The sequence below is a fragment of the Apis cerana genome, linkage group LG3, assembly GCF_029169275.1.
Source record: "Apis cerana isolate GH-2021 linkage group LG3, AcerK_1.0, whole genome shotgun sequence".
NCBI classification, from domain to species: Eukaryota; Metazoa; Arthropoda; class Insecta; order Hymenoptera; family Apidae; genus Apis; species Apis cerana.
Window position 1 is genome coordinate 5,589,214 of NC_083854.1, and position 22,731 is coordinate 5,611,944.

The 22,731-nt window shown below is 30.1% G+C and overlaps 4 protein-coding genes across 9 annotated transcripts in view; 1 reads left to right on the plus strand and 3 right to left on the minus strand.

Annotated features, from left to right (window-relative positions):
• The window catches only part of LOC107997302 (uncharacterized), a 66,262-nt gene extending 53,459 nt beyond the window's left edge, over nucleotides 1-12,803 (plus strand). For all 4 annotated transcript variants that reach the window (XM_028666466.2, XM_017055791.3, XM_028666467.2 and 1 more), the window contains 5 exons: nucleotides 10,587-10,842; nucleotides 11,067-11,251; nucleotides 11,378-11,650; nucleotides 11,734-12,007; nucleotides 12,076-12,803. In XM_028666466.2, the coding sequence (XP_028522267.1) occupies nucleotides 10,587-10,842; nucleotides 11,067-11,251; nucleotides 11,378-11,650; nucleotides 11,734-12,007; nucleotides 12,076-12,428 (1,341 nt within the window). In that variant the 3' untranslated portion in view covers nucleotides 12,429-12,803. The remainder of the gene's footprint in view (nucleotides 1-10,586; nucleotides 10,843-11,066; nucleotides 11,252-11,377; nucleotides 11,651-11,733; nucleotides 12,008-12,075) is intronic.
• LOC107997305 (THO complex subunit 6 homolog) lies at nucleotides 612-14,564 on the minus strand. The gene is made up of 12 exons (XM_062072466.1): nucleotides 14,169-14,564; nucleotides 13,755-13,982; nucleotides 13,511-13,678; nucleotides 13,278-13,440; nucleotides 9,082-13,177; nucleotides 8,387-8,579; nucleotides 7,801-7,958; nucleotides 6,935-7,687; nucleotides 6,772-6,843; nucleotides 6,267-6,420; nucleotides 2,779-6,012; nucleotides 612-1,306 (listed from the first exon to the last, which is right to left on the minus strand). Exons 1-5 carry the CDS (start codon nucleotides 14,303-14,305, stop codon nucleotides 12,857-12,859), a joined length of 1,017 nt encoding a protein of 338 aa, XP_061928450.1. The 5' UTR covers nucleotides 14,306-14,564; the 3' UTR covers nucleotides 612-1,306; nucleotides 2,779-6,012; nucleotides 6,267-6,420; nucleotides 6,772-6,843; nucleotides 6,935-7,687; nucleotides 7,801-7,958; nucleotides 8,387-8,579; nucleotides 9,082-12,856.
• A 512-nt stretch (nucleotides 14,565-15,076) lies between these two features.
• Nucleotides 15,077-20,227, minus strand: LOC107997301 (DNA ligase 1). 2 transcript variants are annotated; one of them, XM_028666465.2, is made up of 14 exons: nucleotides 20,111-20,227; nucleotides 19,681-19,992; nucleotides 18,870-19,410; nucleotides 18,604-18,772; nucleotides 18,343-18,469; nucleotides 18,097-18,269; nucleotides 17,729-17,952; nucleotides 17,345-17,473; nucleotides 17,135-17,274; nucleotides 16,865-17,066; nucleotides 16,581-16,787; nucleotides 16,240-16,456; nucleotides 15,922-16,157; nucleotides 15,077-15,835 (listed from the first exon to the last, which is right to left on the minus strand). In XM_028666465.2, the coding sequence occupies exons 2-14, from the start codon at nucleotides 19,905-19,907 to the stop codon at nucleotides 15,467-15,469; spliced, it is 2,961 nt and encodes a 986-aa protein (XP_028522266.1). In that variant the 5' UTR covers nucleotides 19,908-19,992; nucleotides 20,111-20,227; the 3' UTR covers nucleotides 15,077-15,466. The 2 variants fall into 2 exon arrangements, with proteins under 2 accessions (XP_028522266.1, XP_028522265.1); XM_028666464.2 differs by having other exon boundaries at nucleotides 19,681-20,009; nucleotides 20,111-20,211.
• A 201-nt stretch (nucleotides 20,228-20,428) lies between these two features.
• On the minus strand, nucleotides 20,429-22,717 carry LOC133665792 (nuA4 complex subunit EAF3 homolog). 2 transcript variants are annotated; one of them, XM_062072468.1, is made up of 5 exons: nucleotides 22,580-22,717; nucleotides 22,425-22,478; nucleotides 22,150-22,230; nucleotides 21,317-21,879; nucleotides 20,429-21,241 (listed from the first exon to the last, which is right to left on the minus strand). In XM_062072468.1, the coding sequence occupies exons 1-4, from the start codon at nucleotides 22,597-22,599 to the stop codon at nucleotides 21,570-21,572; spliced, it is 465 nt and encodes a 154-aa protein (XP_061928452.1). In that variant the 5' UTR covers nucleotides 22,600-22,717; the 3' UTR covers nucleotides 20,429-21,241; nucleotides 21,317-21,569. The 2 variants fall into 2 exon arrangements, with proteins under 2 accessions (XP_061928452.1, XP_061928453.1); XM_062072469.1 differs by lacking the exon at nucleotides 20,429-21,241 and having other exon boundaries at nucleotides 21,476-21,879; nucleotides 22,150-22,218.
• Between the last annotated feature and the right edge of the window lie 14 nt (nucleotides 22,718-22,731).

Consider the following 22,731-nt stretch of genomic DNA (forward strand, 5'->3'; position numbering starts at 1 on the left):
ATTGGCAATCTATTCGTGGAACACGTGCATTGCTTACATATACAAATGCCTTAATTCCATGCACACTTGATATAAACAATGTACCTTTTGTTTCCACGAAATCACAACTACTTGAAATCCCGTTTCGAGAAGTAATTAACTATCTCTGAGCCTTGTATTTGCTTCGAATGGTATTACCTCCCTTTTTTTCGTCGCATTTTTGCGCCGATTCAAGGGAATCAGTCGATTAAAACGGGGACGTCGATAATTGGCTTTTATGTGCCTCGAAACGTGGATCGAATTAGCGATCTTTAGACGGAGGCAGATTTAATTATTTTACACACGATCGGCCATCTTGCGTAATTTATACGCGCGCGTATGGAATAGCAATTTCACTCGGCAACTTTGTTTTTTTTTTTTTGCGACTCTGCCGAACGTTGGACAAATATCCGAGCCCGTAAAATTCGAGCGGAGGATTATTATTTTTCTTTTCTTTCTTTTTTTTCCTCTTCTCCAACTTTTAATAAAATATTGATCTTTCCTCTATCTTGTAAATCACAAGATAGAGAATCATTTGATTTTCAAGATTTTGAAACATTTCCCTTTCACCAGCACCAATCAACACGATTCCCTATTTCTCAATCAAATTGCATTAGCATTTTTATTCTCTTTATTGGAAACGATCATTTCTAACGAAACATCCATTCGATATATCGATACATTCACTTGTACGTATAATCATAATCATAAAATAATCGAGAAGCTTATTAGATTGCTTTTAAATCTATTACAGGTTGCCCAAAATTTACATAAACTTTCTAACTGCACCTAATAAAAAGTAAAAGAAATATATGTGTACTTTAAATATCGCTTTAAATGTATCTTAAAAATATTGAAAAAAAATAAAAAGCTGGACACTTTAACTTGAAAGAGAAGAGTAATATCGCTGTTGATGTTACAACTCGAAGGGATGCATTGTCTCTGGAACAACACGCCACGATTTCTACAGTTGTAGTTGTTAAAGCTGGCCCCTCGGGTTTTACGGTGCATGTTGTCTGGCCACAGTAGTAAAAGGAAATGCACCGTTGCACCACGGCCGTTACGCATGGACCGTCTCGCGCGCAATGATCCGCTTCTGCATATAAAACGTAATTTTGGTTAAACGGCCTGCGCTCGTTCCATGGGTCCCTTGTATTCCTATCATTCCCACGAGAAAAGTGGTTCACGCTGCACTCCTCGAGTCGCTTTTTGCCTAAGTAATCCTGGCGGTTTCGGTTTTGCGATATGGCCCTCGTAAAAAGTCCCATCCTTCGCCCTCTTCTTGCAACTAAAACATCAAGCAGTTTCTTTAGTATTGCGCTTCACACCACATATATTGATTGACGTCTAAACGAGTTTTAAATAACTCTTCTTTAAAAACTTTTATTATTATCAAGTTATTTAATAGTTATGATCATAGTTTCTCTGTAATTTCTTTTTTTTTTATTCCATTATGATAAACGATTCATTTTCATATTTAGAAATGTATGAGAGTCGTTTTAAAATAAAATATTTCTCTGTAATTGTATTGTTGGATGTAGGAAAGGCCTCGTTAATTTCTTTTGGAAGAATAGAAATGCTAACTTGTCAATTTTGAAGACAATAATAAAATTTATAGGGCATTCATAAAAAAAAAGAATTAAATATTTTATTCAAAAAGAATTTGAAAAATTCTTCGCCCAACAATGCAATTATAGGATTAATTTCTGAATAATATTCTTCTTCTAATAATTCTAAATGTAGATACCTGACTGTAATCATATTTTATAGCGAACCATAAAATTAAAGCTACCATAAAATCTCTAAATTTTCATGACAGAAAGAAAAAACCATTCTAAAGAGATCCTTTTTCTCTCTCTCTCTCTCTCTAACTTTGCCTACGTAATTGCACTTTTTCGAAAACCTGTTAAAAAAAAGAAACAATTTCATTCCACATTTTTCCTCACTTTTTTTTTTTACACCAATCCCCTCATACTTAAACATATCATATCCACACCCAATACCCACATCCACAACCGACTCCCCATAAAGAAGAAGCGGAAATCGTGTCGGAATCCTCGCAAAGAAGCCACCCCGCCGCGCCGAAAAATTCTCTTCCAAATAAAGAGGCATCGATACGTGCGCAGGGTGGATCTCCGTTTTTCGACGCCATCCTTCGCCATGAAATAGCACGCTCTTCCACGGCTTCTGGAGGACGACTTCCACGGCTCGCGACCGAAAGGAAACCCGAAGGAAGAAGAGGAGGAGGAGGAGGAACGCTCGACATAAACGGCGAACAACTCGCGCTTGTAACAACGCTCCTCTAAAAATATCGCCGTGAAACAGCCTCCACCGTTTCTGACCGTACGCGATTTTCTCGACCCTCCTCTTCCTTCCTCCTTCCTCTTCTTCTGCTCGAGCGGGGGTTGTTGCTTCGTGGAGGCGCGATCGCTTCTAAGAAAGCCGGCCGATTTCTCGCGCACGAAATACGACTAGATGCGCCGAGGTTTATGTAGATGCTTTGTCGGTACGATACGGTTCGCGGAATTGCGCGGACGACTAGTGGGGGAAGGAGGAGGAGGAGGAGGATTGATCGGCGATTGACTGATTGTCTTGCGGAGGATAGGTTTCAAGTTGATTGTAGAGCGTAAGCCTGCTTCTAGCGTGATGTTTTTAGGGATTTAAGAGAGGGTAATTGCACGTTTTAACGCGAGATTTCTTCGAGGGAGGGGAAAACGTGTGAGATATGGTTATGAAAGATGGTAGAGGAAAGGTTTTTACCGTCTCGAAGGATGATCTTCCATAAGGAGAACTTGTGGATTCTTTGCGTGAATTATTCCGTATATTTGATCTTCTTGGTGTTATTTATACTATCCCTGGGTTGCGATGTGAGGTTCAATCTGGAAAAGTTAAGTTTCAAATATTAGTAAGAGAAATTAGATGAGATCGGAGGCAAACAGAGACTGTTGTAAAGGGATGGTTTTCATAACGATATTTCATTTGTTTGTTATTTGATAAATACTTAAATATTTAGAGAACTAAAACCCTTTAAAACGTGCAATATTTAAGAAAGAAAATAGATAATACAAGCGGCACATTCAAAGTGTTTAACTTGGCTCTCGCATTATTCCATCCTGCGTCCCCATTAAAACTATTTTTATTGATAGCACATCAAAGCGGCGTACCCGCGGAACATCAATAGCCTCGCGTCTTCCATTAAACATCCCTCGCTTTCAAAAGCAGAACTCGCGCACAAAGAGAATTGCGGCACAGGTAGCCGAAGAATACTGTACTGTAATAAATGCCGGGGTTAGGGTCTCGATTTTTCAGTTAGAATTACACAAGGAAACGCCAACTATTTAAATCAAAGGGAGGCAGGTAGGCTGGACTTACGAGCGTTAATTGCCGGACTAGGCGCCCCCTTCGCCAAAGGGACTTTATTGTACCGGAAAATCAGACACTGTACCGTTAGCATACGAGTCGCGGCCATCTGCGTGGCACGGCAAAGAGCATAAACGTGTAAATGGCTGATAATAATCCGGTCGAAGGGGCGGCGAGGAGGGAAACGCGCGCGTTCTTCCGCGAATAGTCGCGCGAATGAGAGTTTTACGAGCCCGTGGACCACCTTCCTCGTGGACACCTACATTGTATCGCGAACACAAAGGTATTCCTGGATGTGATAAAAATAAAATTGAATTTTATGGAAGACGGAAGATGGATCTTGGATCTTTCAACCCTCCAACAATTTTTAGAATTTCGTATATAAAAATAAAACTGTGGTCGAAAATTTTTCCTCTTATATATATATATGTATAACGTTTATCGTGAGATCTAATTTTTATTGGAGTATTATGTAAAGAAGAAAATTTGAAATAAGTATTTACACAAATATTTTTAATTGTTTTGATCGAGTATATATATAAAAGGAAGAGAGGGTGTTATAAGAGAGTTAAGTAATTTCCTTCTTTCTTGCTGTTTAGTAAAATAATCTCGTGAAAATAAAGGGTTGCTTGTTTTGTGATATTTATAATACGAGTATGTTCAGCGTTGGAATTCACCTTATTACTCTTAACGATACTTTTATGACGTTCTTCAATTTTTTGTTGAGAATCATATTTATGGTTGATTGTGGAAAATTGTATAGAGGATTGAAAGGATATTCAAGTTCACTCGTTCACTTTATAGCAAATTCAAAACATTTTCTCTTCACGGAAATTTGTACAAAATAATGAAATATTTTCTTATTTCGTATTTGGATAAAAATTCAACATTATCATAAATCATCTTAATCCTATAATTATTACTCCGACAAGCTAATCATTCAATTCACCGATTCAAAAAATGTTCAGATTCGGTTTCTTCAGATTCGTGGTCACTCTAAACGGATTACGATATTATTACCGTTAATAAGATTGCAGATTCGCGAGGACAAATTACAGGGCTGGTATATTGAAACCGCACGATGTTTTATAGACGTCACAATCGCGCGGCCCTTATGGCAACAAAAAGATAGGTCGTAATATCCTAGATTGTTCCGTTCCGCGAATAAACGAAGGTATAAACGGTTTAACAACCGCTTATTCGAGCACCGTTCAGAGATCAAACTAGACGTCGTAATTACGCTTTACGAAACGAGCCCCAAACATGGACAGATTGGGCGTCGGGGCAGTTAAAGTAAACAATATCGAGATGTGGGGAATGCGGTAAAAAGATTGTGATCTTTATTTGTCGGGAAGATTGATGTGCAACAACGTAGTAATTAAAGATAGAGACGTTGAGAATGGTGGAGTATTTTTAAAAAATTTTTTGATTAAAGAAACTTCTACAAATAATAATAGAAATTAATGAAATAAATATTATAATAAATGTTAAGATAAATCCACAAGATCGCAAAGTTTAAGAGTAAAGATTATTTTTGAGAAGAAGAACAGATTGCTGAGATTAAATGAAATTATATAATATATATAAATTATATGCTATCCTCTAATCTTTTCACTAGCATTATAAATCCCTATAACTTTGCTCTCTCGTGCAATTTCATTACACATTCGTTACTTTATTTCCTCGGAAATGAAAATTCCGATTGGTTGAAACGAACGAGGGTTGTCCAAGTAAGTTATGGAAGATTCCTTTCCGTATCGATTACAAGGTTTCTCGATCGCATAGATGGAAACGGCCGCGTTCGCAACATTTCTCGCTAATGTTATCTCTAACAGTCTTTCCTGATAAATAGTATTTTTAATACCATTAATAGAAGCAACGAAACGAAATCTAGAATAACCAACTAATAACTATTCTTTCTATAAAAATGATGAAATCCATCATTATCCTAACACACATCCTCTTCGAGGAGTTTCATTCACCCTGTTCACCTCAACCTCAGATCTTATAATTATCCGCGAAAATAGCAGGTGTGTCGCTTATACCGTTGACGGGAACGAAGTTCCACGTTTATACGTGTCTACTAGCCCTCGAACCGAGTAAACGGGACGATTTCGAAGCGAAAACGCAAGAGGATCGAGACGTGGAATGGCAAAAGTGGTGGCGTGCACGGTAATTCGAGCTAAGAGGTTTGTAATTAACATCGCGCCAGTCGGCGGAGAAAGGCGGACGCGAAACGAAAGGGAACAAGAAAGCGGAGGGATCTCTCGACGGACGTTTTGGCCAACAGGAGAACGAGGCTACGGGAGAAACTATGGAAAGGTCAACCGGGTTAAATATTCCGGGTTGGGAACCACCGACGACCTGCGAACACGCGAGTAAAAACGTGGAAACGCGTGACCTTTAAATCAATCATAGGTTCGGGGCTTGAGCCGGTGGAGAGACTTCATTCTCACGATCCTTCGAGTGTTCCATCCGATTCGTTCTATTTCTTTTCCTCTTCGGTCTTCTTTGTTCAACAACGCGATGGAAGACACCAGGGTTGCACGAGCAGCAAGTTGCAATTTGGCCCCAGCACCGGTGTGGGTCGCTGACCTTTAATGTTGCAAAAGAAAGTTTGAGGTTGAAAGATCGCTGTTGAAGAAAATTCGAGATTGGAAGATTACTATTAAAAAGAATTTAAGATTGAAAAATTGTATTGGAAAAAAAATTCGGGATTTAAGTTGTAACAAAGATCTAAGGGTTCTATAATTATAAGCTAAATAAAATTCTAAATTTTATCAGTTGGTTGTTTTAAGTTTGGATCAAATCGAAAGAGGTCTAAGAATTTTTAAAATTCAATGAGAAAATTCTAATGATAATTAAAAATTCGTTAATGCGCCGCGTACCTTAATGTCATATTCCTTGAACGATTCGGCGGCATCAAAGGATCTCAATGGCATGGGAAGTGCATAAGTTAGCGGCAACGTCTTCATATTCATCTTTATGCCGTGACTCGTCGATTCCATTTTCTGCATCTTCAGCTTCGTTATTGTGGGAATGCTGCGGCACGTTGATTCAAAGATCATCGACTGAGGATATATGGTGATGAATGAGCAAGGCTATTCTTTTCGTACAAGAAGACGATTAATGTGGCTTCTTGTAATCGTAGGCCAAAAGCAAGGATTAGAAATACTTACTATCGATCTTTATAGTATTTAATTTATTAAATGGCAATAAAATTACGCGAATTGTAAATATTGAATACTGGTAATTCTAAAACCATCTAATTACAATCTTTAAATAAGAATAATTGCAAATAACTTGGGAAAATTGCTCTCTCAATTCTTTCCATTCTTCTATCTTTTTATTTCTTTTTAATCGCAATTTTTAATGTCATTATCTTATTCTCACCTATTTCCAACTTTCCATTTTCTTATTTAAACAATCCATCTTTCTCCTTTCCACTTCAAATCAAACCAATTCCTGAAAATTACAATTCTTACATCATTATTTTCTCATTCCTCCGACTATTTATCCATATCTATCTATTCGCAATGAAACAAATCACTCACACCCTTTCCTCCAATGTCAATCCTTAAAAAAACATTATTTTATAAAGTCATCTCTTCCTTTCTCTTAATTTCCACAGAATCCAAACTGTGAACAGTGTACCGATAGCCAAGGATCGTTAAACACGGAATCGGTTGACGAACTACCATGGCCCGTATGTTTCACGTTCCAGGGAAATTGATACCGTGCGTCTGAAGGCGGACAGATAAGATCGAGGTGGCCGCGAGCGAGACGCTAAACTAATGCCTTGTGCACAGTGGCGCGCAAGATAGATATCTTGAGAATTTCATTAGCATGATCCGAGAGAAGAGAAGGCTGGCTCGCGCCGCCACCTCGTCCCTCCCTTTTTAACTTGTCACCCGAGGCTACCACCTCGCGTGTACCTTCGTGCCACTTCGGACCAGCCTTTCTGTCACTTAAACCGGACCCTTCTTCAGCTTCCATCTCCTCAGACTTATTTCTTTCTCTGGCCGCTTGATTAGCACTATTGCTCGTAGGTTTCTAATTACTCGGCAAAACTAGCTTTTGTTCTTCCTGTTCTTTTCTTTTTCGAAATCTTGTTATCGTGGTTATTGAAATCAAAATTAACGAAGACAACTCAACTTTCTGCTGATTTCCGTCGAAGATTTATGGAATTTTATGTCGCTATATATCATTTGATTTAGTTTCCAATATCATATTTTTATTTAATATTTTATTCTCATATTTTACAGTTCAAGTTTCTTCATACATGCATTGTCATTCGTGTAATTCTGAACTATGAATATTTGTACGAATTAAAATTTATATTATAGAGAAATAAATAAAAAAAAAAATCTTAAATAGAGATCTTTTTATATTTCTTATTAAATATCGCAATGTGTATTTTACCTTGGATGTTTTACATCTTTTTACATATCACATTTTATAAAAATCCGCAGCGTTTCATAAGTATTTCTTCACCATTAAATAACCACATCTTCAAAAGGCAAAAGTTTTCAATCTCTTTCTTCTACAGCAAGAAATATATCTCTTGATTCCATCTCTCCCTGTAAGGTCAAAGATCTCCACTACTATCACTCACGAAACAACAGACTTTTCTTAACAAGTTCCTTTTAAACGAGCATTTTTTAAAAAGACCGGTCTAAGTTTCGATCGAGTACGTCCGATCACCGGAAGAATCATCGCGCCGCATAACACAAAAGGGTACACGTATAAATTATAACCGCATGAGAATAGCTACTTAACCGGTCCATTCAGCCGATGTAAAATCGAAAGCCGACCGGGTGAAACGTCTTCATTTTTCATGGCCACGAGTCCACGGTGGGGTTGCAACGCTGCGTTTTTACCCCAGGGCTAACCCGCTTCATTACCCCCTTCCCTCTCTCTCGCAAAAGAGAGAATATAAAATTCACGACGTATTCGATCAGCCGTGAACAAATTACTATATAATTTTCCCGCCGGCGCGATTACTCACGTTAATGGTGCAATAATTCATAGGAACGCGTTTGCAGCCCGGGTCCACCATGAGCATGGAATGTCTTCGAAAGATCGGTCCACACGCAAGAGAAGATGAAACGCTGTTGAAAGATTGCAGGGATAGTCGCGAGAGTCGATTCGTTTTAATGGAAAACACGCTCGTGCAAAAGAGAAGATAACGTGGAGAGATCCTAAAAAAAAGAATCCTTTTCTTAATGAAAAATACGCGTATATTGTTTTTGCAGAAGAATTGTTATAGAATTATAGAATTACATTGGTTTGAGAATAAGCATGAGGTTTTGTAGAGATAGTTATAATAAAGATTATATTGATCTACATTTAAAAATATTTCTTAGCTTTTTATAAAATATAATGTATTTATTGTATTAATTTTTAATTCTCTTTTAATTTATTCTTATTTTAACATAGATAGAAGAAAAAATTGTATTTCTAGAATTATATTTTTTCATTTTCAGAAAAAAATATATTAAGTGAACGATAAGAATGATGATACTATTGATATAAGTGTATGCTTTAATGTTAGTTCAAAAATTTTTGTCTTACTTGTGATTAACATATTACTGACATAAAAAAATCACTTCGTCTCACATAAAAAAATATTACAAAATATCTTCATAGTAAATTATAATTTGCGGAAAGAAGAAAATTGCATAATTTTCTAAAAGAACCCACATTAATCCTCAATCATGAAAAGTGCATCTAACCACCATAACCACAAAATTCTCCGCACAGATTTCACGTCCATCATGAAGATACGAGTTCTTCACTTCCGGGTCTTATTGTTTCACTATGAAAATGAACAATTTCCAAAACGAAAAGAAGAGACAGCGACGTAGAAATTTTACGAGACAATCTGTTGGTCGTTCGTAAATTTCATGGTGGCCATGTCTACTATTTATACGAGGCGACAGCAGTAAATTTCGACGCTGCGCGGTAAAACATGCCGAGAACGCGCATGCGTCGACGAATAATTCATTTCACGCCGGACCCGCGGGCTAATTGAACGCCTATGAGACGAATTAATAATCCACTTTGTAGAAAGACCTAAGATTTACATCGATCTAACAAAACGATCATACTCAAGGAAACGCAATATACTATATTCTATCCTTAGTAAACGAATCATCCCTTGGTAAATGTCTAGATTTTGTTTTTACATCGTTATTAATGTATTTGTCGTATAATAAATTAACGAAAGATGCGGGTGAGAACATAAAATAATCCTTATATGAACATGGTTAAATATATGATGCAAAAATCCCAGATTATGTTTTATTATATTTTTCTTTTTTTAATTTAAATTCTAAAACAAAAGATTTCAATTTTATCATGAAATTTTCTATAACATAAAAAATTCAAGTAATTGTGATTTTATATCAATATGAAAGATTATATTTTATCTTTAATTAATACTTGATATTCTTTTTATAAATCTCAAGTGTATATCTTGTTATAAATCTCATATCTATAAATTTTTTTTTATTAAACAAATAAAAGATTTCAATGTAGATACACACATTTCCAATTGCTGCAATCAAGTCGACGATTCACTTACCCATTCCATCCAAAATTACTTTAACAACGGCTCTAACGAGACTCCTATTTCAATTTCTGAATCATCTACGTACACAACTTGCTTCTAAGACGTCCTTTGATTATTCACGAACCTCAGGCAGCCATTCTATTTATCTGTTGTAAAGAGAAGTGCACTTCTGTAATGCAAACTAGTCTCCTGAATAGTGCTCATTTCCCGTGCAAGCACTTCAATTTACATTCACGTTAGAAGTGATGCTTGTTTCGTGCTATTTATTCAAAATCCTCATTTAACTTATTAAAAAAATAGGAAAAATAAATAAAAATATTAATCCTTCGTTAGCAATCATTTTTTTTACTAACACTATCAGCAATTTAAGTTATTTAAATTCATTAAAAAGAATTTTCTGATATCTGAGCTTTTAAAAGAATCTATAGAAGTTTTGTGTTTTAATAATTTCCATTCATAAAAGTTACATTATTTTTTTTAAACTTCAATATTTCATTTCCTGGAAGAATTTTGAAAGAATAACAAGACATGATTTAAAAAATTTGAAAGATTCAATTTGATTTAACGAAGAATTAAAAATTGTTGTAAAATTTGAAAAAAAAATTGAAGTTTGTTTTTGATTTAACGATTATAGGAACATGGGTGTTCGGTGCAGACGGTGGACCTGGTGGCGGACTGTCCTTTGCAGGTAGTGACGCCTTCGTCGAGGTCGCCGTCACCGCCCAGATCGCCGACACCCGCGACGCCCTCGACACCCCTCGCACCCCCCAGGAGCATGGGTCAACGGCCAAGCACCCTGTTGCGCCCCAAAATCTCTTTGACCTGGGTCCTTCGTGGGCAACAGCAACCTGCATCCAGCAACAGTCATTCGACCACCAATGGGAATGCAGGTTTGTAAAAAAAATATCTGCAGTATTAGATTTTATAAATAATATTGTGAGGAATTTAAATTGCATAAGTATACAAGTTAATAAAAGGAAATAACACGAATTCCATTCAAAAGGTTATTCATGAAAATTTTTAAAAAATATATACAATACACAAATTGGCTGTAATTTTGCCATTTCAAGAAAGCTTAAGAAACTAGTCAAGAAACAATGTTATCTTTGTAAAGGTGGGAACGGCGATCGAGAGGGCTTGTCACGAGATGGTAAAGAAAGATCCTCGAAGAGGAGTGTGAAAAGTGTGAAGGAAAAAGACAACGGTAAGGAGAATGTCGAAACAGAAAAACGAGAGAAGAAGGTTCTGCATAGAATAGAGAAAATCGAAAAGACGGAGAAGGTAGAAGTTCAGGAAAAGGTTTATATATAATTTATATATTTTATACCTATTATTATATATATTTTTAATTTTCAAAAATTTAGTTTTAGTTTTCAAAAATTATTATTAATGCAATATGTACTAATATTTATATTCTCTTTTCAGTCAATTAGCAAAGAAGTACTGGTCAATGAAAGATCGCTGGACAGTCCTCTAGAGAAACAATCTGAAAAAGAATTTTCAGGGCTAAAGGAGGCGAAGGAGAAAGAGAAAGTTAAGAGGGCAGTGTCCGAGCCGTCTCTTGTGTCACGTGAGTCAACGTCCACGCCTAGTGGTCGGGAGAAGCACAGACATCGAAGAACCAAACGATCCCACAAACCCAGACCGCCAAGTAGATTTGGTTATGAAATTGCAGATCTTGATGCATACCTTACCAAAGTATCTTTCCATTCATCAAGCTACAATTTATAATTCAATATGACAAAAAACAATATTGCTTACAAAATATTTATTATTTTCAGGCCTCGATAGAAAAACCTGCAAACATTCCTGTTGTTCTTTCGTTTCCATCTGTCCTGTATCAAACCCAAGGTGGTACTCAAGACGAGATGGCTCTCCCTCTTGGTACAGTTGTGAATGCTGTATTCAAGAATCAAACTTGGTTATACGTTCAAACTCCACATGGTCAAGAAGGGTACGTCGGGTATGCAGCTTGCTTACCATTAGGAATATTACCACAACCAACAAGAGGACCATGTTGGGAAGATTCTACAGACGTATTTCCTCGTCCCTTAGGTAGTAAATTCATTTCCAATAGCATCAGTTCCAAATTCATGTTTTATTAATGTGTTTGAATTTTCCAGGAAACATGACCGATACGGAAAAACTAAGGGATACTAGGTCAGAATGTGGTGCTCGAGGTAGAAATCCAAGAGTAAGACGTAGTTCTAGAGACGCAGTATCAGCCTGCGGGGAACGTAGTGTTGATAGATTGTATCTCAGAGCCGCAGCGAATGCTAGAACCAAAGGATCTCGACATACTTTACTCGTTATACGTAGCGATTATGAAGGTCAAGGTGGAAACGCTCTTAGTGTTTCCAAAGGCGATGTCGTTGCGTTACTTAGCGATCATGTTAGTGATTGGTTCTGGGTTCGTTCGCGAGATGGTAGAGAGGGCTTTATACCTGCAGTGATTGCAGGTCATGGCTTTCTGTGACTGTTATATTATTATAATTTGTTTGAAATTACTTGATCCTTTAAAACTATACAAAAATAAATCATCACCATATTGTTTACTATTCCATTATTTATGATTTCACTTTTTATTTCGTTTAAATATATTTTACAAACTAAAAGGAGAAATTTAATTTTGAATAACCAATTAATTTCAAACAAATGTTAATTGTATTTTATCACATCTCATAAATGTTCTATTAGACGAATATACTACAAACAGAAAACGACTATATTACAAAAAGATCGTAACTAACAAACAAATACTTGTATATTTGTAAAAAGTTTTATATCATATTTTATAAAATGCATATTGTATTAATATATTTATTAAAAAATATATTTGTCTTTAATGAGATCACTTTGTTCTATAAATCAATCGGATATAATCATTTTAATATTTTATTTTTATTATGCGAACTTTAATATTAATTCACGATAATTAAAATTCGTACAAATATCAAGGTTATTTGATGAACCAGCTATACTAAATACTTTTTGCGGTGTTTCTTGATAAATAATACTGTATACAGTGTTACTGGAAGTTGGCACTTTAGCCAACATTTCTCCTTGATAAGTAAGGTGATAAACATGAGGCGCTGATCCAGCGGCTATTACACGCTCTTCATAAATATTTGCTACATGGATACCTTCATCTGGAAGATCGAATACAGTGGCTGCTTCCATCGTGCGCATATGCCATAAAGATAAATTTGGACCACCTCCACATAACTAAAAAATTGGTATATACATTAGTATATATTATTTTTTCTTTGATCCTTATATTAAAATTAATTGTCTATTCTATAAAAAAATAATAGAAAATAAATACCAGCCAATCATCTGTGAAATCTATAGCACCAATCCATTTGCCTAATCTTGGTCTTGCAACTTTGTCTACTAAATGAGGTGTTAATATATTAGTATTTTCTTTTTTCCGTAAATCCCATAATCTCACTGTTCCATCTTCGCTGCATGAAGCTAACTGATTACCCCTAGAAAAATAAAATATTTTATATAAAAATTACATTATATATTATATATTAATAATTATATAATACACACATTAAAGATAGACAATGAATGTAATCTGTATGTCCTTCTAAGCTTTTTAATATTCTACCATCTTCTAAACTAATTACATAAATATTGTTATCACCACAACCAGCATATAGAAGATTATTTAATTTAGAATATACTAAATAATTTACATCTGGTTTTTCATAACTATCCCTAAAAATAAATAATAGTATCATTAAATATTATAATTATTAAATAATTTATTTTATATTTTATTATATAATCTCACTTATTAACAGGAAGTTGTATAGTCCATGAAACTTTATTTTTTGGATTTTTACTTGAAGTAATTATTTTCCAATCCCATCCACATATTTCTCCTGATGTTCCTGTTACTAAAAAATTGTCTGTTGAAATCATACTTTCTATCTGTTGATTGGAATGAGCAGTGAAGTGATAATTAGGACCTTGTAATTCATTTTCTTCAACTTTATGTGGTCCTAAAGCTTTTGATAACCTAGAAACAAATTATTTTAACTTGCAAAAAAAAATTGTATTTTAATTTTAATATTGTCTAATTCTTTGTTTATATTTTAAAATATTAAGAGAAATATTCATATTAATATAAAAAATATTGTTTATTTCTTCTTTTTAATATCAATAAAATTCATAATTAAATATTATTAACTATTTAGATATTTACTCAAAAACTGAAATATCTCCATAAATATTTCCAGCCAATAAATAATTTCCATCTGGAGAAAATGTTTGTGACAATACAGTATTATAAAATAACTTTTGATTAATCGTATCTGTCATCACTTCTTGATTAATTTTCATAATATTTAAAAAGAATTGAGGTTATCAACACCAATAATCAACACCATAAAAGTAAATGAAACTAATATAAACATAAATAATGTGAGAAAGATAGAAATGAACTAAAAACTGATTACGCTGACAACGCCATCTTTTAAATACAAAAAATATTTCTTTGAAGATGAAATAAAGTAAGAATTGAGAATTAGTGCCATATCTTGAGCGCTTTTAAAAAATGTCTTTAAAGAAATATTTTTAACATTCAAAAATGGCGTTAACAATTAATTCTTATTTTATCTTTTTTTTACTATTTGATTTTCTTATCTATATTATATATATCAGTTTCATTTGCGGTACATTGGGGATAATTTTTATATTTTTATTTTATCTTTATCTTTTTTTATTATTTCTTCTTTTTATCTATATTTGCTTTCTGTAAATTTTAAAATAGATTGATGACAGAGATTGATGACATCTGATTAATATTTTTTTTATATAACTTATTATAAATAATAAAATTATTTGAATTGTATTAATTTTATATAATTATAATGAAATTATAATAAAATTAATACAATTAAATTTTTACATGATCTATATATATATATATATATCTTTTATGTATAATATATATAAAATATTTATCAATTTTTGTATATTTATATACATATATTATGTTACATATTTAAATTCTTATATATTGAAAATTCATATATTTTTATATATTATATATAATTGTTATATATTCATGGGAGAAAATCGTTTCATTAGAAAGGAATTTTAGAAGCCAAAACAAATTAATAATATTTATTAAATATAAAAATATTAAATATTTTATATTTAATTCATACAAAATATTTAATAACAATTAAAATCTCCAAAATTAATAGTTTTTTGCTTATAATAATATTATATATAAATGATTTACTAATTTTTTATAAAATATGTTGCATGTTATTAATGCATTAAGAAATAAATGATTTTACTTAAATTATATTTAATTTAGATATTCAAGAAAACAAGAGAAAAATAATAATCAAATGTGGAAATATTATTTTGTAATATAAGTTGTTTTTTATTAAATATTAAATTTATTAAAAACTTTACTATTTTATTAAAAAAATTTAGTTTTATATATATATTTAATTTTAGATATAATATAAGTTAATATGACTCAAAAATTCAGTAAAAGTCTTCTTCAGTTATTTTTGTTGATGTTTGATTTTTGATTTGTTCTTGATTGTTGTACATACTTGCAACTTGTTGTGCAGATGTAGCATTATCGCTATTTTTATCATCACGAATACGAACAAATCGTGGAAATCGTAAAGATATACCTTTCTCTGGATCAACAATACCAATAGCTGCTTTATGAACAGGCGATAAAGATAGATCTGCACATTTAATTTCCCAGACTTGGATAGGTTCAAACCAATGATCTGGTTTAAGAGATGAATCGTAACGATAATATGATTTAGTTTGCGATATTATATATTCTTTAAAAAATTCAGTGTGTTTTTGAAGATCCTCTTCACTGAATCCAGTACCAATCTAAACGGATATATAAAATATTAAAATTATATTTATAAATTATATTCCTATATTAAAATTGATTATTACAATTTAATAATGCTTACTTTACAAATGCTTTGATATTCTTCATTTTCTTGATCATAACAAGCCAAAAGAAATCCTCCATAAGTTCCTGTTCTTTTTCCTTTCCCTATATAACCACCAATGACTACTACGTCCAATGTATCGCCTATACCATCTAAATAATCTTTTTTCAATTTTAACCAATTGCGAGAACGTTTAGCAATCTCATATGTTGCTTCTTCTTCTAAGGTCTTCACCATGAGACCTTCACAATTGCCTATTAAATATAATTAAATATAAGTAAACATTTTTCTAAATAGATAAAAACTAATTTATGATTTATTTTTAAATAGAAATACCTTTTACTGATTCATCTAAGAAATCTTGTACTTGTTCCATAGTTGAAGTATCTAAACTAGTTGCAAATTTCCATTCTCCAATTATTTCTTTGAAATTCTCTTTTAATAATTCACGACGTTTTATGAATGGTTGTTGCACCAATGGTTCTCCATTCAAGTATAATAGATCAAACATGAATACACACACTTGAACCTTAATATCTGATTCGTTTGCATCCTATAAAGTAAAAATATATGTAAAATATTTATATAAAAGTAATTTTTTATATATTTTACATTACCTTGCGTTTTCTTGTACTAAGTATTTGAAAAGGTAAAATTTTTTATATATTTTACATTACCTTGCGTTTTCTTGTACTAAGTATTTGAAAAGGTAAAATTTGTTTCTTATCATTATCCCAAGCTACTGCTTCACAATCAAGGATACAACTTTTAACATTTTCACCTTGAGTGTTTTTAAATCGTCCTATAATATCGGGATACTTGCTAGTATTATTTTCTTGATTCCTACTATAAATGCTAATTTTACCATCCTCAGCAAAATGAATCTAAATGAATAATTTATAGAAATTAAATACATTTATATTATTTTTTTTATATTTTAAATAATTACTTAGAAAATTACTTGAGCTCTTTCTCCATCGTATTTCCATTCGCATGTAAATTTCAGACCATCAAAACGTGTTAATACTTCTTGCACACCTTTAGTAGGATGAGCCAGCATTGGTTTCATAGGTATTCCAGGTGTAATTTTACATTTATTTGGTAATTCTTTAATTCCTTCTTTTAATAAAACAGGAATTATTTTATCATAATTTGGGCATTCACTACAAATAGATATTATATGATATAAATTGAAAATCGATTTGAATATCTAATACAAAAATATTCTTACCAATATGTTGTTTTAAGGATAAGTGCAGTTTCATCATATTTTTGTTTAAAAGTATCATTTGACATTTTCTTACTCGCATCTAAAATTTCAGGCGGAAAAGTTGGTTTTGGTGGTGTCATAGTACACGCTAATGCCAAAGCCTGTAAATATTTGCTTTTACTCATACAATATTACAATAATATATATAAAATAATAAATATAAATATATACTTGTAATACAGATTGTTCTGCTAAACCAATTCGAAGTTTACCAGCTAAGGATCGAATCAAATATCTCGCTTCAGTAAAACGACATGCTACAAAAAGTGATTGGATTTTATCCAATTTTTTAGTTACAGACTGAAAAAGAAATTATAATAATTAAAAATAATAATTAAAAATAATAAAAAAATAATCAAAACTACAACAAAAATTTTATCTTAAAATACAATTACAATAAAGATTTAAATTGAATAAATTGAATTAATTAAATTGAATTTTGAAATTTTTATTTATTTCTGCACAAATAAAAGATTAAATTCTAATAATTTTCAATTCTATATTTCTATATTTATTATTGATTTATCATTAGATTATCATCAATAAATATCATACTGCAGAACCAGTCATTTGAGCAATTTCTTTCAATCTAGTATATACACTTGATACTGTTAATGGAGCAGGTTGAAACATCGTTCTTTGATTGGAACGACTTCCTTCTGCCACAATGCCCAAATCTCCAACTTCTTGGACATCTGTTTTAATTTGTGCTAAAGTTCTGCCAGTACATTGTGCTATAGCTTTCATCAGATTTGTTTCTGCTACTCCCAATTCAATTCCTATAAAAATAAATATTTTTTTTAATAAGATAAGATAATATATATATTTTTTAATATATAATATTATTTAATAAGATAAGATAATATATTTAAGTACATACCATATTAAGTACATTTTTTAATAATATAAGATAATATATTTACCTTCATAAGCAGGTGCTAATTGATTCAAACATAAGTATATACTTGAAAGTAAATCATCTGAACTTAAAACTATAACAGACCGAAAATAATTTGATAATATTTCTATTATTTTTAATCGAGCACTGGTATTTTCAATTAGTTCCAATGTGCATGTGAGTGCAATGTACGGTACTCTATAAAAAATTGAACAAATTTTTTATCAACAGAAAATATATTATATAAAAATAAAAAAAACATAAGATATACTTTTCATTATGTTTCCAACATGCATCATCTATTGGATTATAATTTGAAATACTAGGATCATAAGAGTAATTGGAGGATTTTTTTTTATCATCTTTACCATTTTTTGTTCCTTCTTTTTGTTTTGCAGCTAATAATTAAAATATATTAAAATTATATACTTATTTATTTATTTATATATTTTACTTATTAAATATATACTTATTATTTATATATTTTAGTTATATACTTATTTATTTATTGATATAATAATAAATTAAATACCAAAAAAATTATGAAGTTTAGCAGACTTTTCTGTAATTTCTATATTTTTTTCTTTTTCTTTTTTATTATTTTTTGTACTATCTATAATATTTTTGTTAGATTTTTCTTCTTCACTAACAGGATTTTTTTCTTTCTCATTAAGATTAATTTTTTTAGGACTTTCTGGCAACTATTAATTGATACATTTAAATATTAACAATTATATATATATATATATATATATATATGTATAAAATAAAGATAAAAATCTAAAAACTATAACATACCGGAATACATTCCTCTTCATCACTAGAATCATCAACAGGAGCTATTATTCTTGATCTTTTTTTAACAACTTTTTTCTCTGTCTTTTTTAGATTTTTTTCACTATTAGATTTTTCAGATGAAGACTTTGAAGATTCAATTTCAAAATTTGATTTTATTTTATCTTCTTTAATTGATGTTGACTTTTTTTTGTTAATTTTTTCCTTAGGATTTCTTAAATTTATTTCATTATCATATTCTTCCAATAAAGATTCTGAAGATTTAAATTCAGGACTTGATTCTATTTTATTTTTTACAATCAACTCATTTTCTTTCTTTTCTTTTACATTTATTGTATCTTTCAGTATCTTTTTTATATTAGTTTTTTTAGGAGTTTTAGGAGTTTTTTTCGCTAATTCTTCAATTTTTTTTTTCTTTTTAGAACTAGTTGGTGTTTTAGTTTTTTTCTTTTCATTTTCTATAGATGTTTCATTAGATAATAGCTTAATTTTTGGTGTTGATTTTTGTTTTAAGGAACTTTCTGATTTTTTGATAGGAGAAGGACTAAAAAAGAACGTAAAGTGGACTAATAGGAACATAAAAGAACATGAATAATCATATTATCATTAATCATATTACATCATATGTAATATTTATTTCAAATGCAATATCAATAAATAATTTTATATATAAAATTTTTAAATTAAAGATATAATAAAAATAAAATATGATAAAATAATGTATAAAAAATATGATGTTTCTGTTTACTAAAATATTAGATAATATTTTAAAAATTATATTATTAGAAAATTTATTATAATTTAATTTAATTACCTGATACTGTCACTACTTTCACTATTATTTCTCTTTCTTTTGCCATTTTCTGGACTGTTTCGATCCGTGCTGTTAATTTTACTATTAGCATGTGCGCAATTAACAATATTATTTACAATCGAAAAAGAAATATTATACAATTTAAAATGTTCATTTATATATATCATATGTGAATAATTATTTTTAAATAAATTTAGGCTCACATTCAATATAATTCGACTAAACATAATTGTAATTCAATTATTAGTTAAAATTAATTAAAATTGTTAACATACCTTGCATTGTTGGATTCAATTTTATCTTTCGAATTCACTGTTGAGAAAAACGATCTGTTAAATTAATGTAAAAAAAAATTAAAAATTCTTCGAAAGTTTATATTTAATTATATATAATTAAGAATTTATTTCTTAATTTCTATTAGGTTACATACGTTATACTACGTTGGGCCATCTTTCAGGTATTTTCTTGCTTTTCCATTCAAATTCGATACAACGCATTTTTTTATGCATGTATTCATATATAAACGAATTATTTTTTATTGTATTAAAATTTAAAAAACTAAAAAGTTAATGTTTTTTTAAAATTTTCTTTAATTTATACTATTTTTATTTAATAAATTTTTTTTTATTTAATAATTTTTATTTAATAAATTAAATACATTTTAATTATATTATCACATTTAATAAAATTTTAATGAAGTTATATTTATTATAAAGATAGAAAGAGGAAATAAAAGGAAATAATATAATTCCAATTATTATTTTCATTACTATATTTCTCATGTTTTTTGAAATTCAAACACATCTATTTATATTATCTATTGATAAAATAATACAATAAATATCCGCATTATCCTAAAATTAACAAAATATCTTCCTTTTTTTTTCTTGTATTTCTTGGTCTAAAGTGTGCAATTCTTTTTGAAGCTTCTTTCCAAATATTTTGTTCTTATAAATTTAAATGCAATATTTCTTACAACAACGAACAGTCTTAGCCAAGTAGTATAGTATAGTATATTGTATAGTATATTGTATATTAGTATATTGAATGTTTGAAAAGGCGGAAATCAAAATCATGAATAATGGATTATATAAAATATTAAAATATCGATAGCAAGAGCATAATGGAGCAAAAAACGGAAAGGAGAGGGCAACATTATGATATTTTTTTAAATTTCGTACACCCCCTAACCATACAAATAGTAATAGTAAATAGAAAATAAAGAAATGTAATACGACAAAGGCAAGATATATTTGCGTCCGATTTTTATTGTTCATCTATAGTCTATATTAAATGTATTAGTATTATTCGTCTAAGGATCATTGAATTATCAGCTTCGTAATTTACATTTCGATCCTATACATTAAATTATGAAGTGCGAGTCCTCAAGAAAACTCTTATCATGACATTTCCCTTTATGATCCAATATGGACTAAACTTTTTGCAACTTTTACAAACTATAACAGACCGAAAATAATTTGATAATATTTCTATTATTTTTAATCGAGCACTGGTATTTTCAATTAGTTCCAATGTGCATGTAAGTGCAATATATGGTACTCTATAAAAAAATTGAACAAATTTTTTATCAAGAGAAAATATATTATATAAAAATAAAAAAAAACATAAGATATACTTTTCATTATGTTTCCAACATGCATCATCTATTGGATTATAATTTGAAATACTAGGATCATAAGAATAATTGGAGGATTTTTTTTTATCATCTTTACCATTTTTTGTTCCTTCTTTTTGTTTTGCAGCTAATAATTAAAATATATTAAAATTATATACTTATTTATTTATATATTTTACTTATTAAATTATTTTATCTTCTTTAATTAATGTTGACTTTTTTTTGTTAATTTTTTCCTTAGGATTTCTTAAATTTATTTTATTATCATATTCTTCCAATAAATTTCTGAAGATTTAAATTCAGGACTTGATTCTATTTTATTTTTTACAATCAACTCATTTTCTTTTTTTTCTTTTACATTTATTGTATCTTTCAGTATCTTTTTTATATTAGTTTTTTTAGGAGTTTTCGCTAATTTTTCAATTTTTTTTTTCTTTTTAGAACTAGTTGGTGTTTTAGTTTTTTTCTTTTCATTTTCTATAGATGTTTCATTAGATAATAGCTTAATTTTTGGTGTTGATTTTTGTTTTAAGGAACTTTCTGATTTTTTGATAGGAGAAGGACTAAAAAAGAACGTAAAGTGGACTAATAGGAACATAAAAGAACATGAATAATCATATTATCATTAATCATATTACATCATATGTAATATTTATTTCAAATGCAATATCAATAAATAATTTTATATATAAAATTTTTAAATTAAAGATATAATAAAAATAAAATATGATAAAATAATGTATAAAAAATATGATGTTTCTGTTTACTAAAATATTAGATAATATTTTAAAAATTATATTATTAGAAAATTTATTATAATTTAATTTAATTACCTGATACTGTCACTACTTTTACTATTATTTCTCTTTCTTTTGCCATTTTTTGGACTGTTTCGATCCGTGCTGTTAATTTTACTATTAGCATGTGCGCAATTAACAATATTATTTACAATCGAAAAAGAAATATTATACAATTTAAAATGTTCATTTATATATATCATATGTGAATAATTATTTTTAAATAAATTTAGGCTCACATTCAATATAATTCGACTAAACATAATTGTAATTCAATTATTAGTTAAAATTAATTAAAATTGTTAACATACCTTGCATTGTTGGATTCAATTTTATCTTTCGAATTCACTGTTGAGAAAAACGATCTGTTAAATTAATGTAAAAAAAAATTAAAAATTCTTCGAAAGTTTATATTTAATTATATATAATTAAGAATTTATTTCTTAATTTCTATTAGGTTACATACGTTATACTACGTTGGGCCATCTTTCAGGTATTTTCTTGCTTTTCCGTTCAAATTCGATACAACGCATTTTTTTATGCATGTATTCATATATAAACGAATTATTTTTTATTGTATTAAAATTTAAAAAACTAAAAAGTTAATGTTTTTTTTAA

Bases quoted from the DNA above. Each gene is read 5' to 3' on its own strand.
- LOC107997305 (XM_062072466.1), bottom strand. From the start codon at position 14,305: ATGAAAATTAATCAAGAAGTGATGACAGATACGATTAATCAAAAGTTA. The intron at 13,983-14,168 runs GTAAATATCTAA...ATTTGTTTCTAG, and splicing joins GGAGATATTTCAGTTTTTGA to GTTATCAAAAGCTTTAGGAC. The intron at 13,679-13,754 runs GTGAGATTATAT...ATTTATTTTTAG, and splicing joins ATACAACTTCCTGTTAATAA to GGATAGTTATGAAAAACCAG.
- LOC107997301 (XM_028666465.2), bottom strand. From the start codon at position 19,907: ATGTTTAGTCGAATTATATTGAATGTGAGCCTAAATTTATTTAAAAAT. The intron at 18,270-18,342 runs GTATATCTTATG...AATTTTTTATAG, and splicing joins TGTTGGAAACATAATGAAAA to AGTACCGTACATTGCACTCA. The intron at 17,067-17,134 runs GTAAGAATATTT...ATCTATTTGTAG, and splicing joins ATCCTTAAAACAACATATTG to TGAATGCCCAAATTATGATA.
- LOC133665792 (XM_062072468.1), bottom strand. From the start codon at position 22,599: ATGGCCCAACGTAGTATAAC. The intron at 22,231-22,424 runs GTATGTTAACAA...ACATGCTAATAG, and splicing joins ATTGAATCCAACAATGCAAG to TAAAATTAACAGCACGGATC. The intron at 21,880-22,149 runs GTAATTAAATTA...GTTCTTTTTTAG, and splicing joins AAAAGTAGTGACAGTATCAG to TCCTTCTCCTATCAAAAAAT.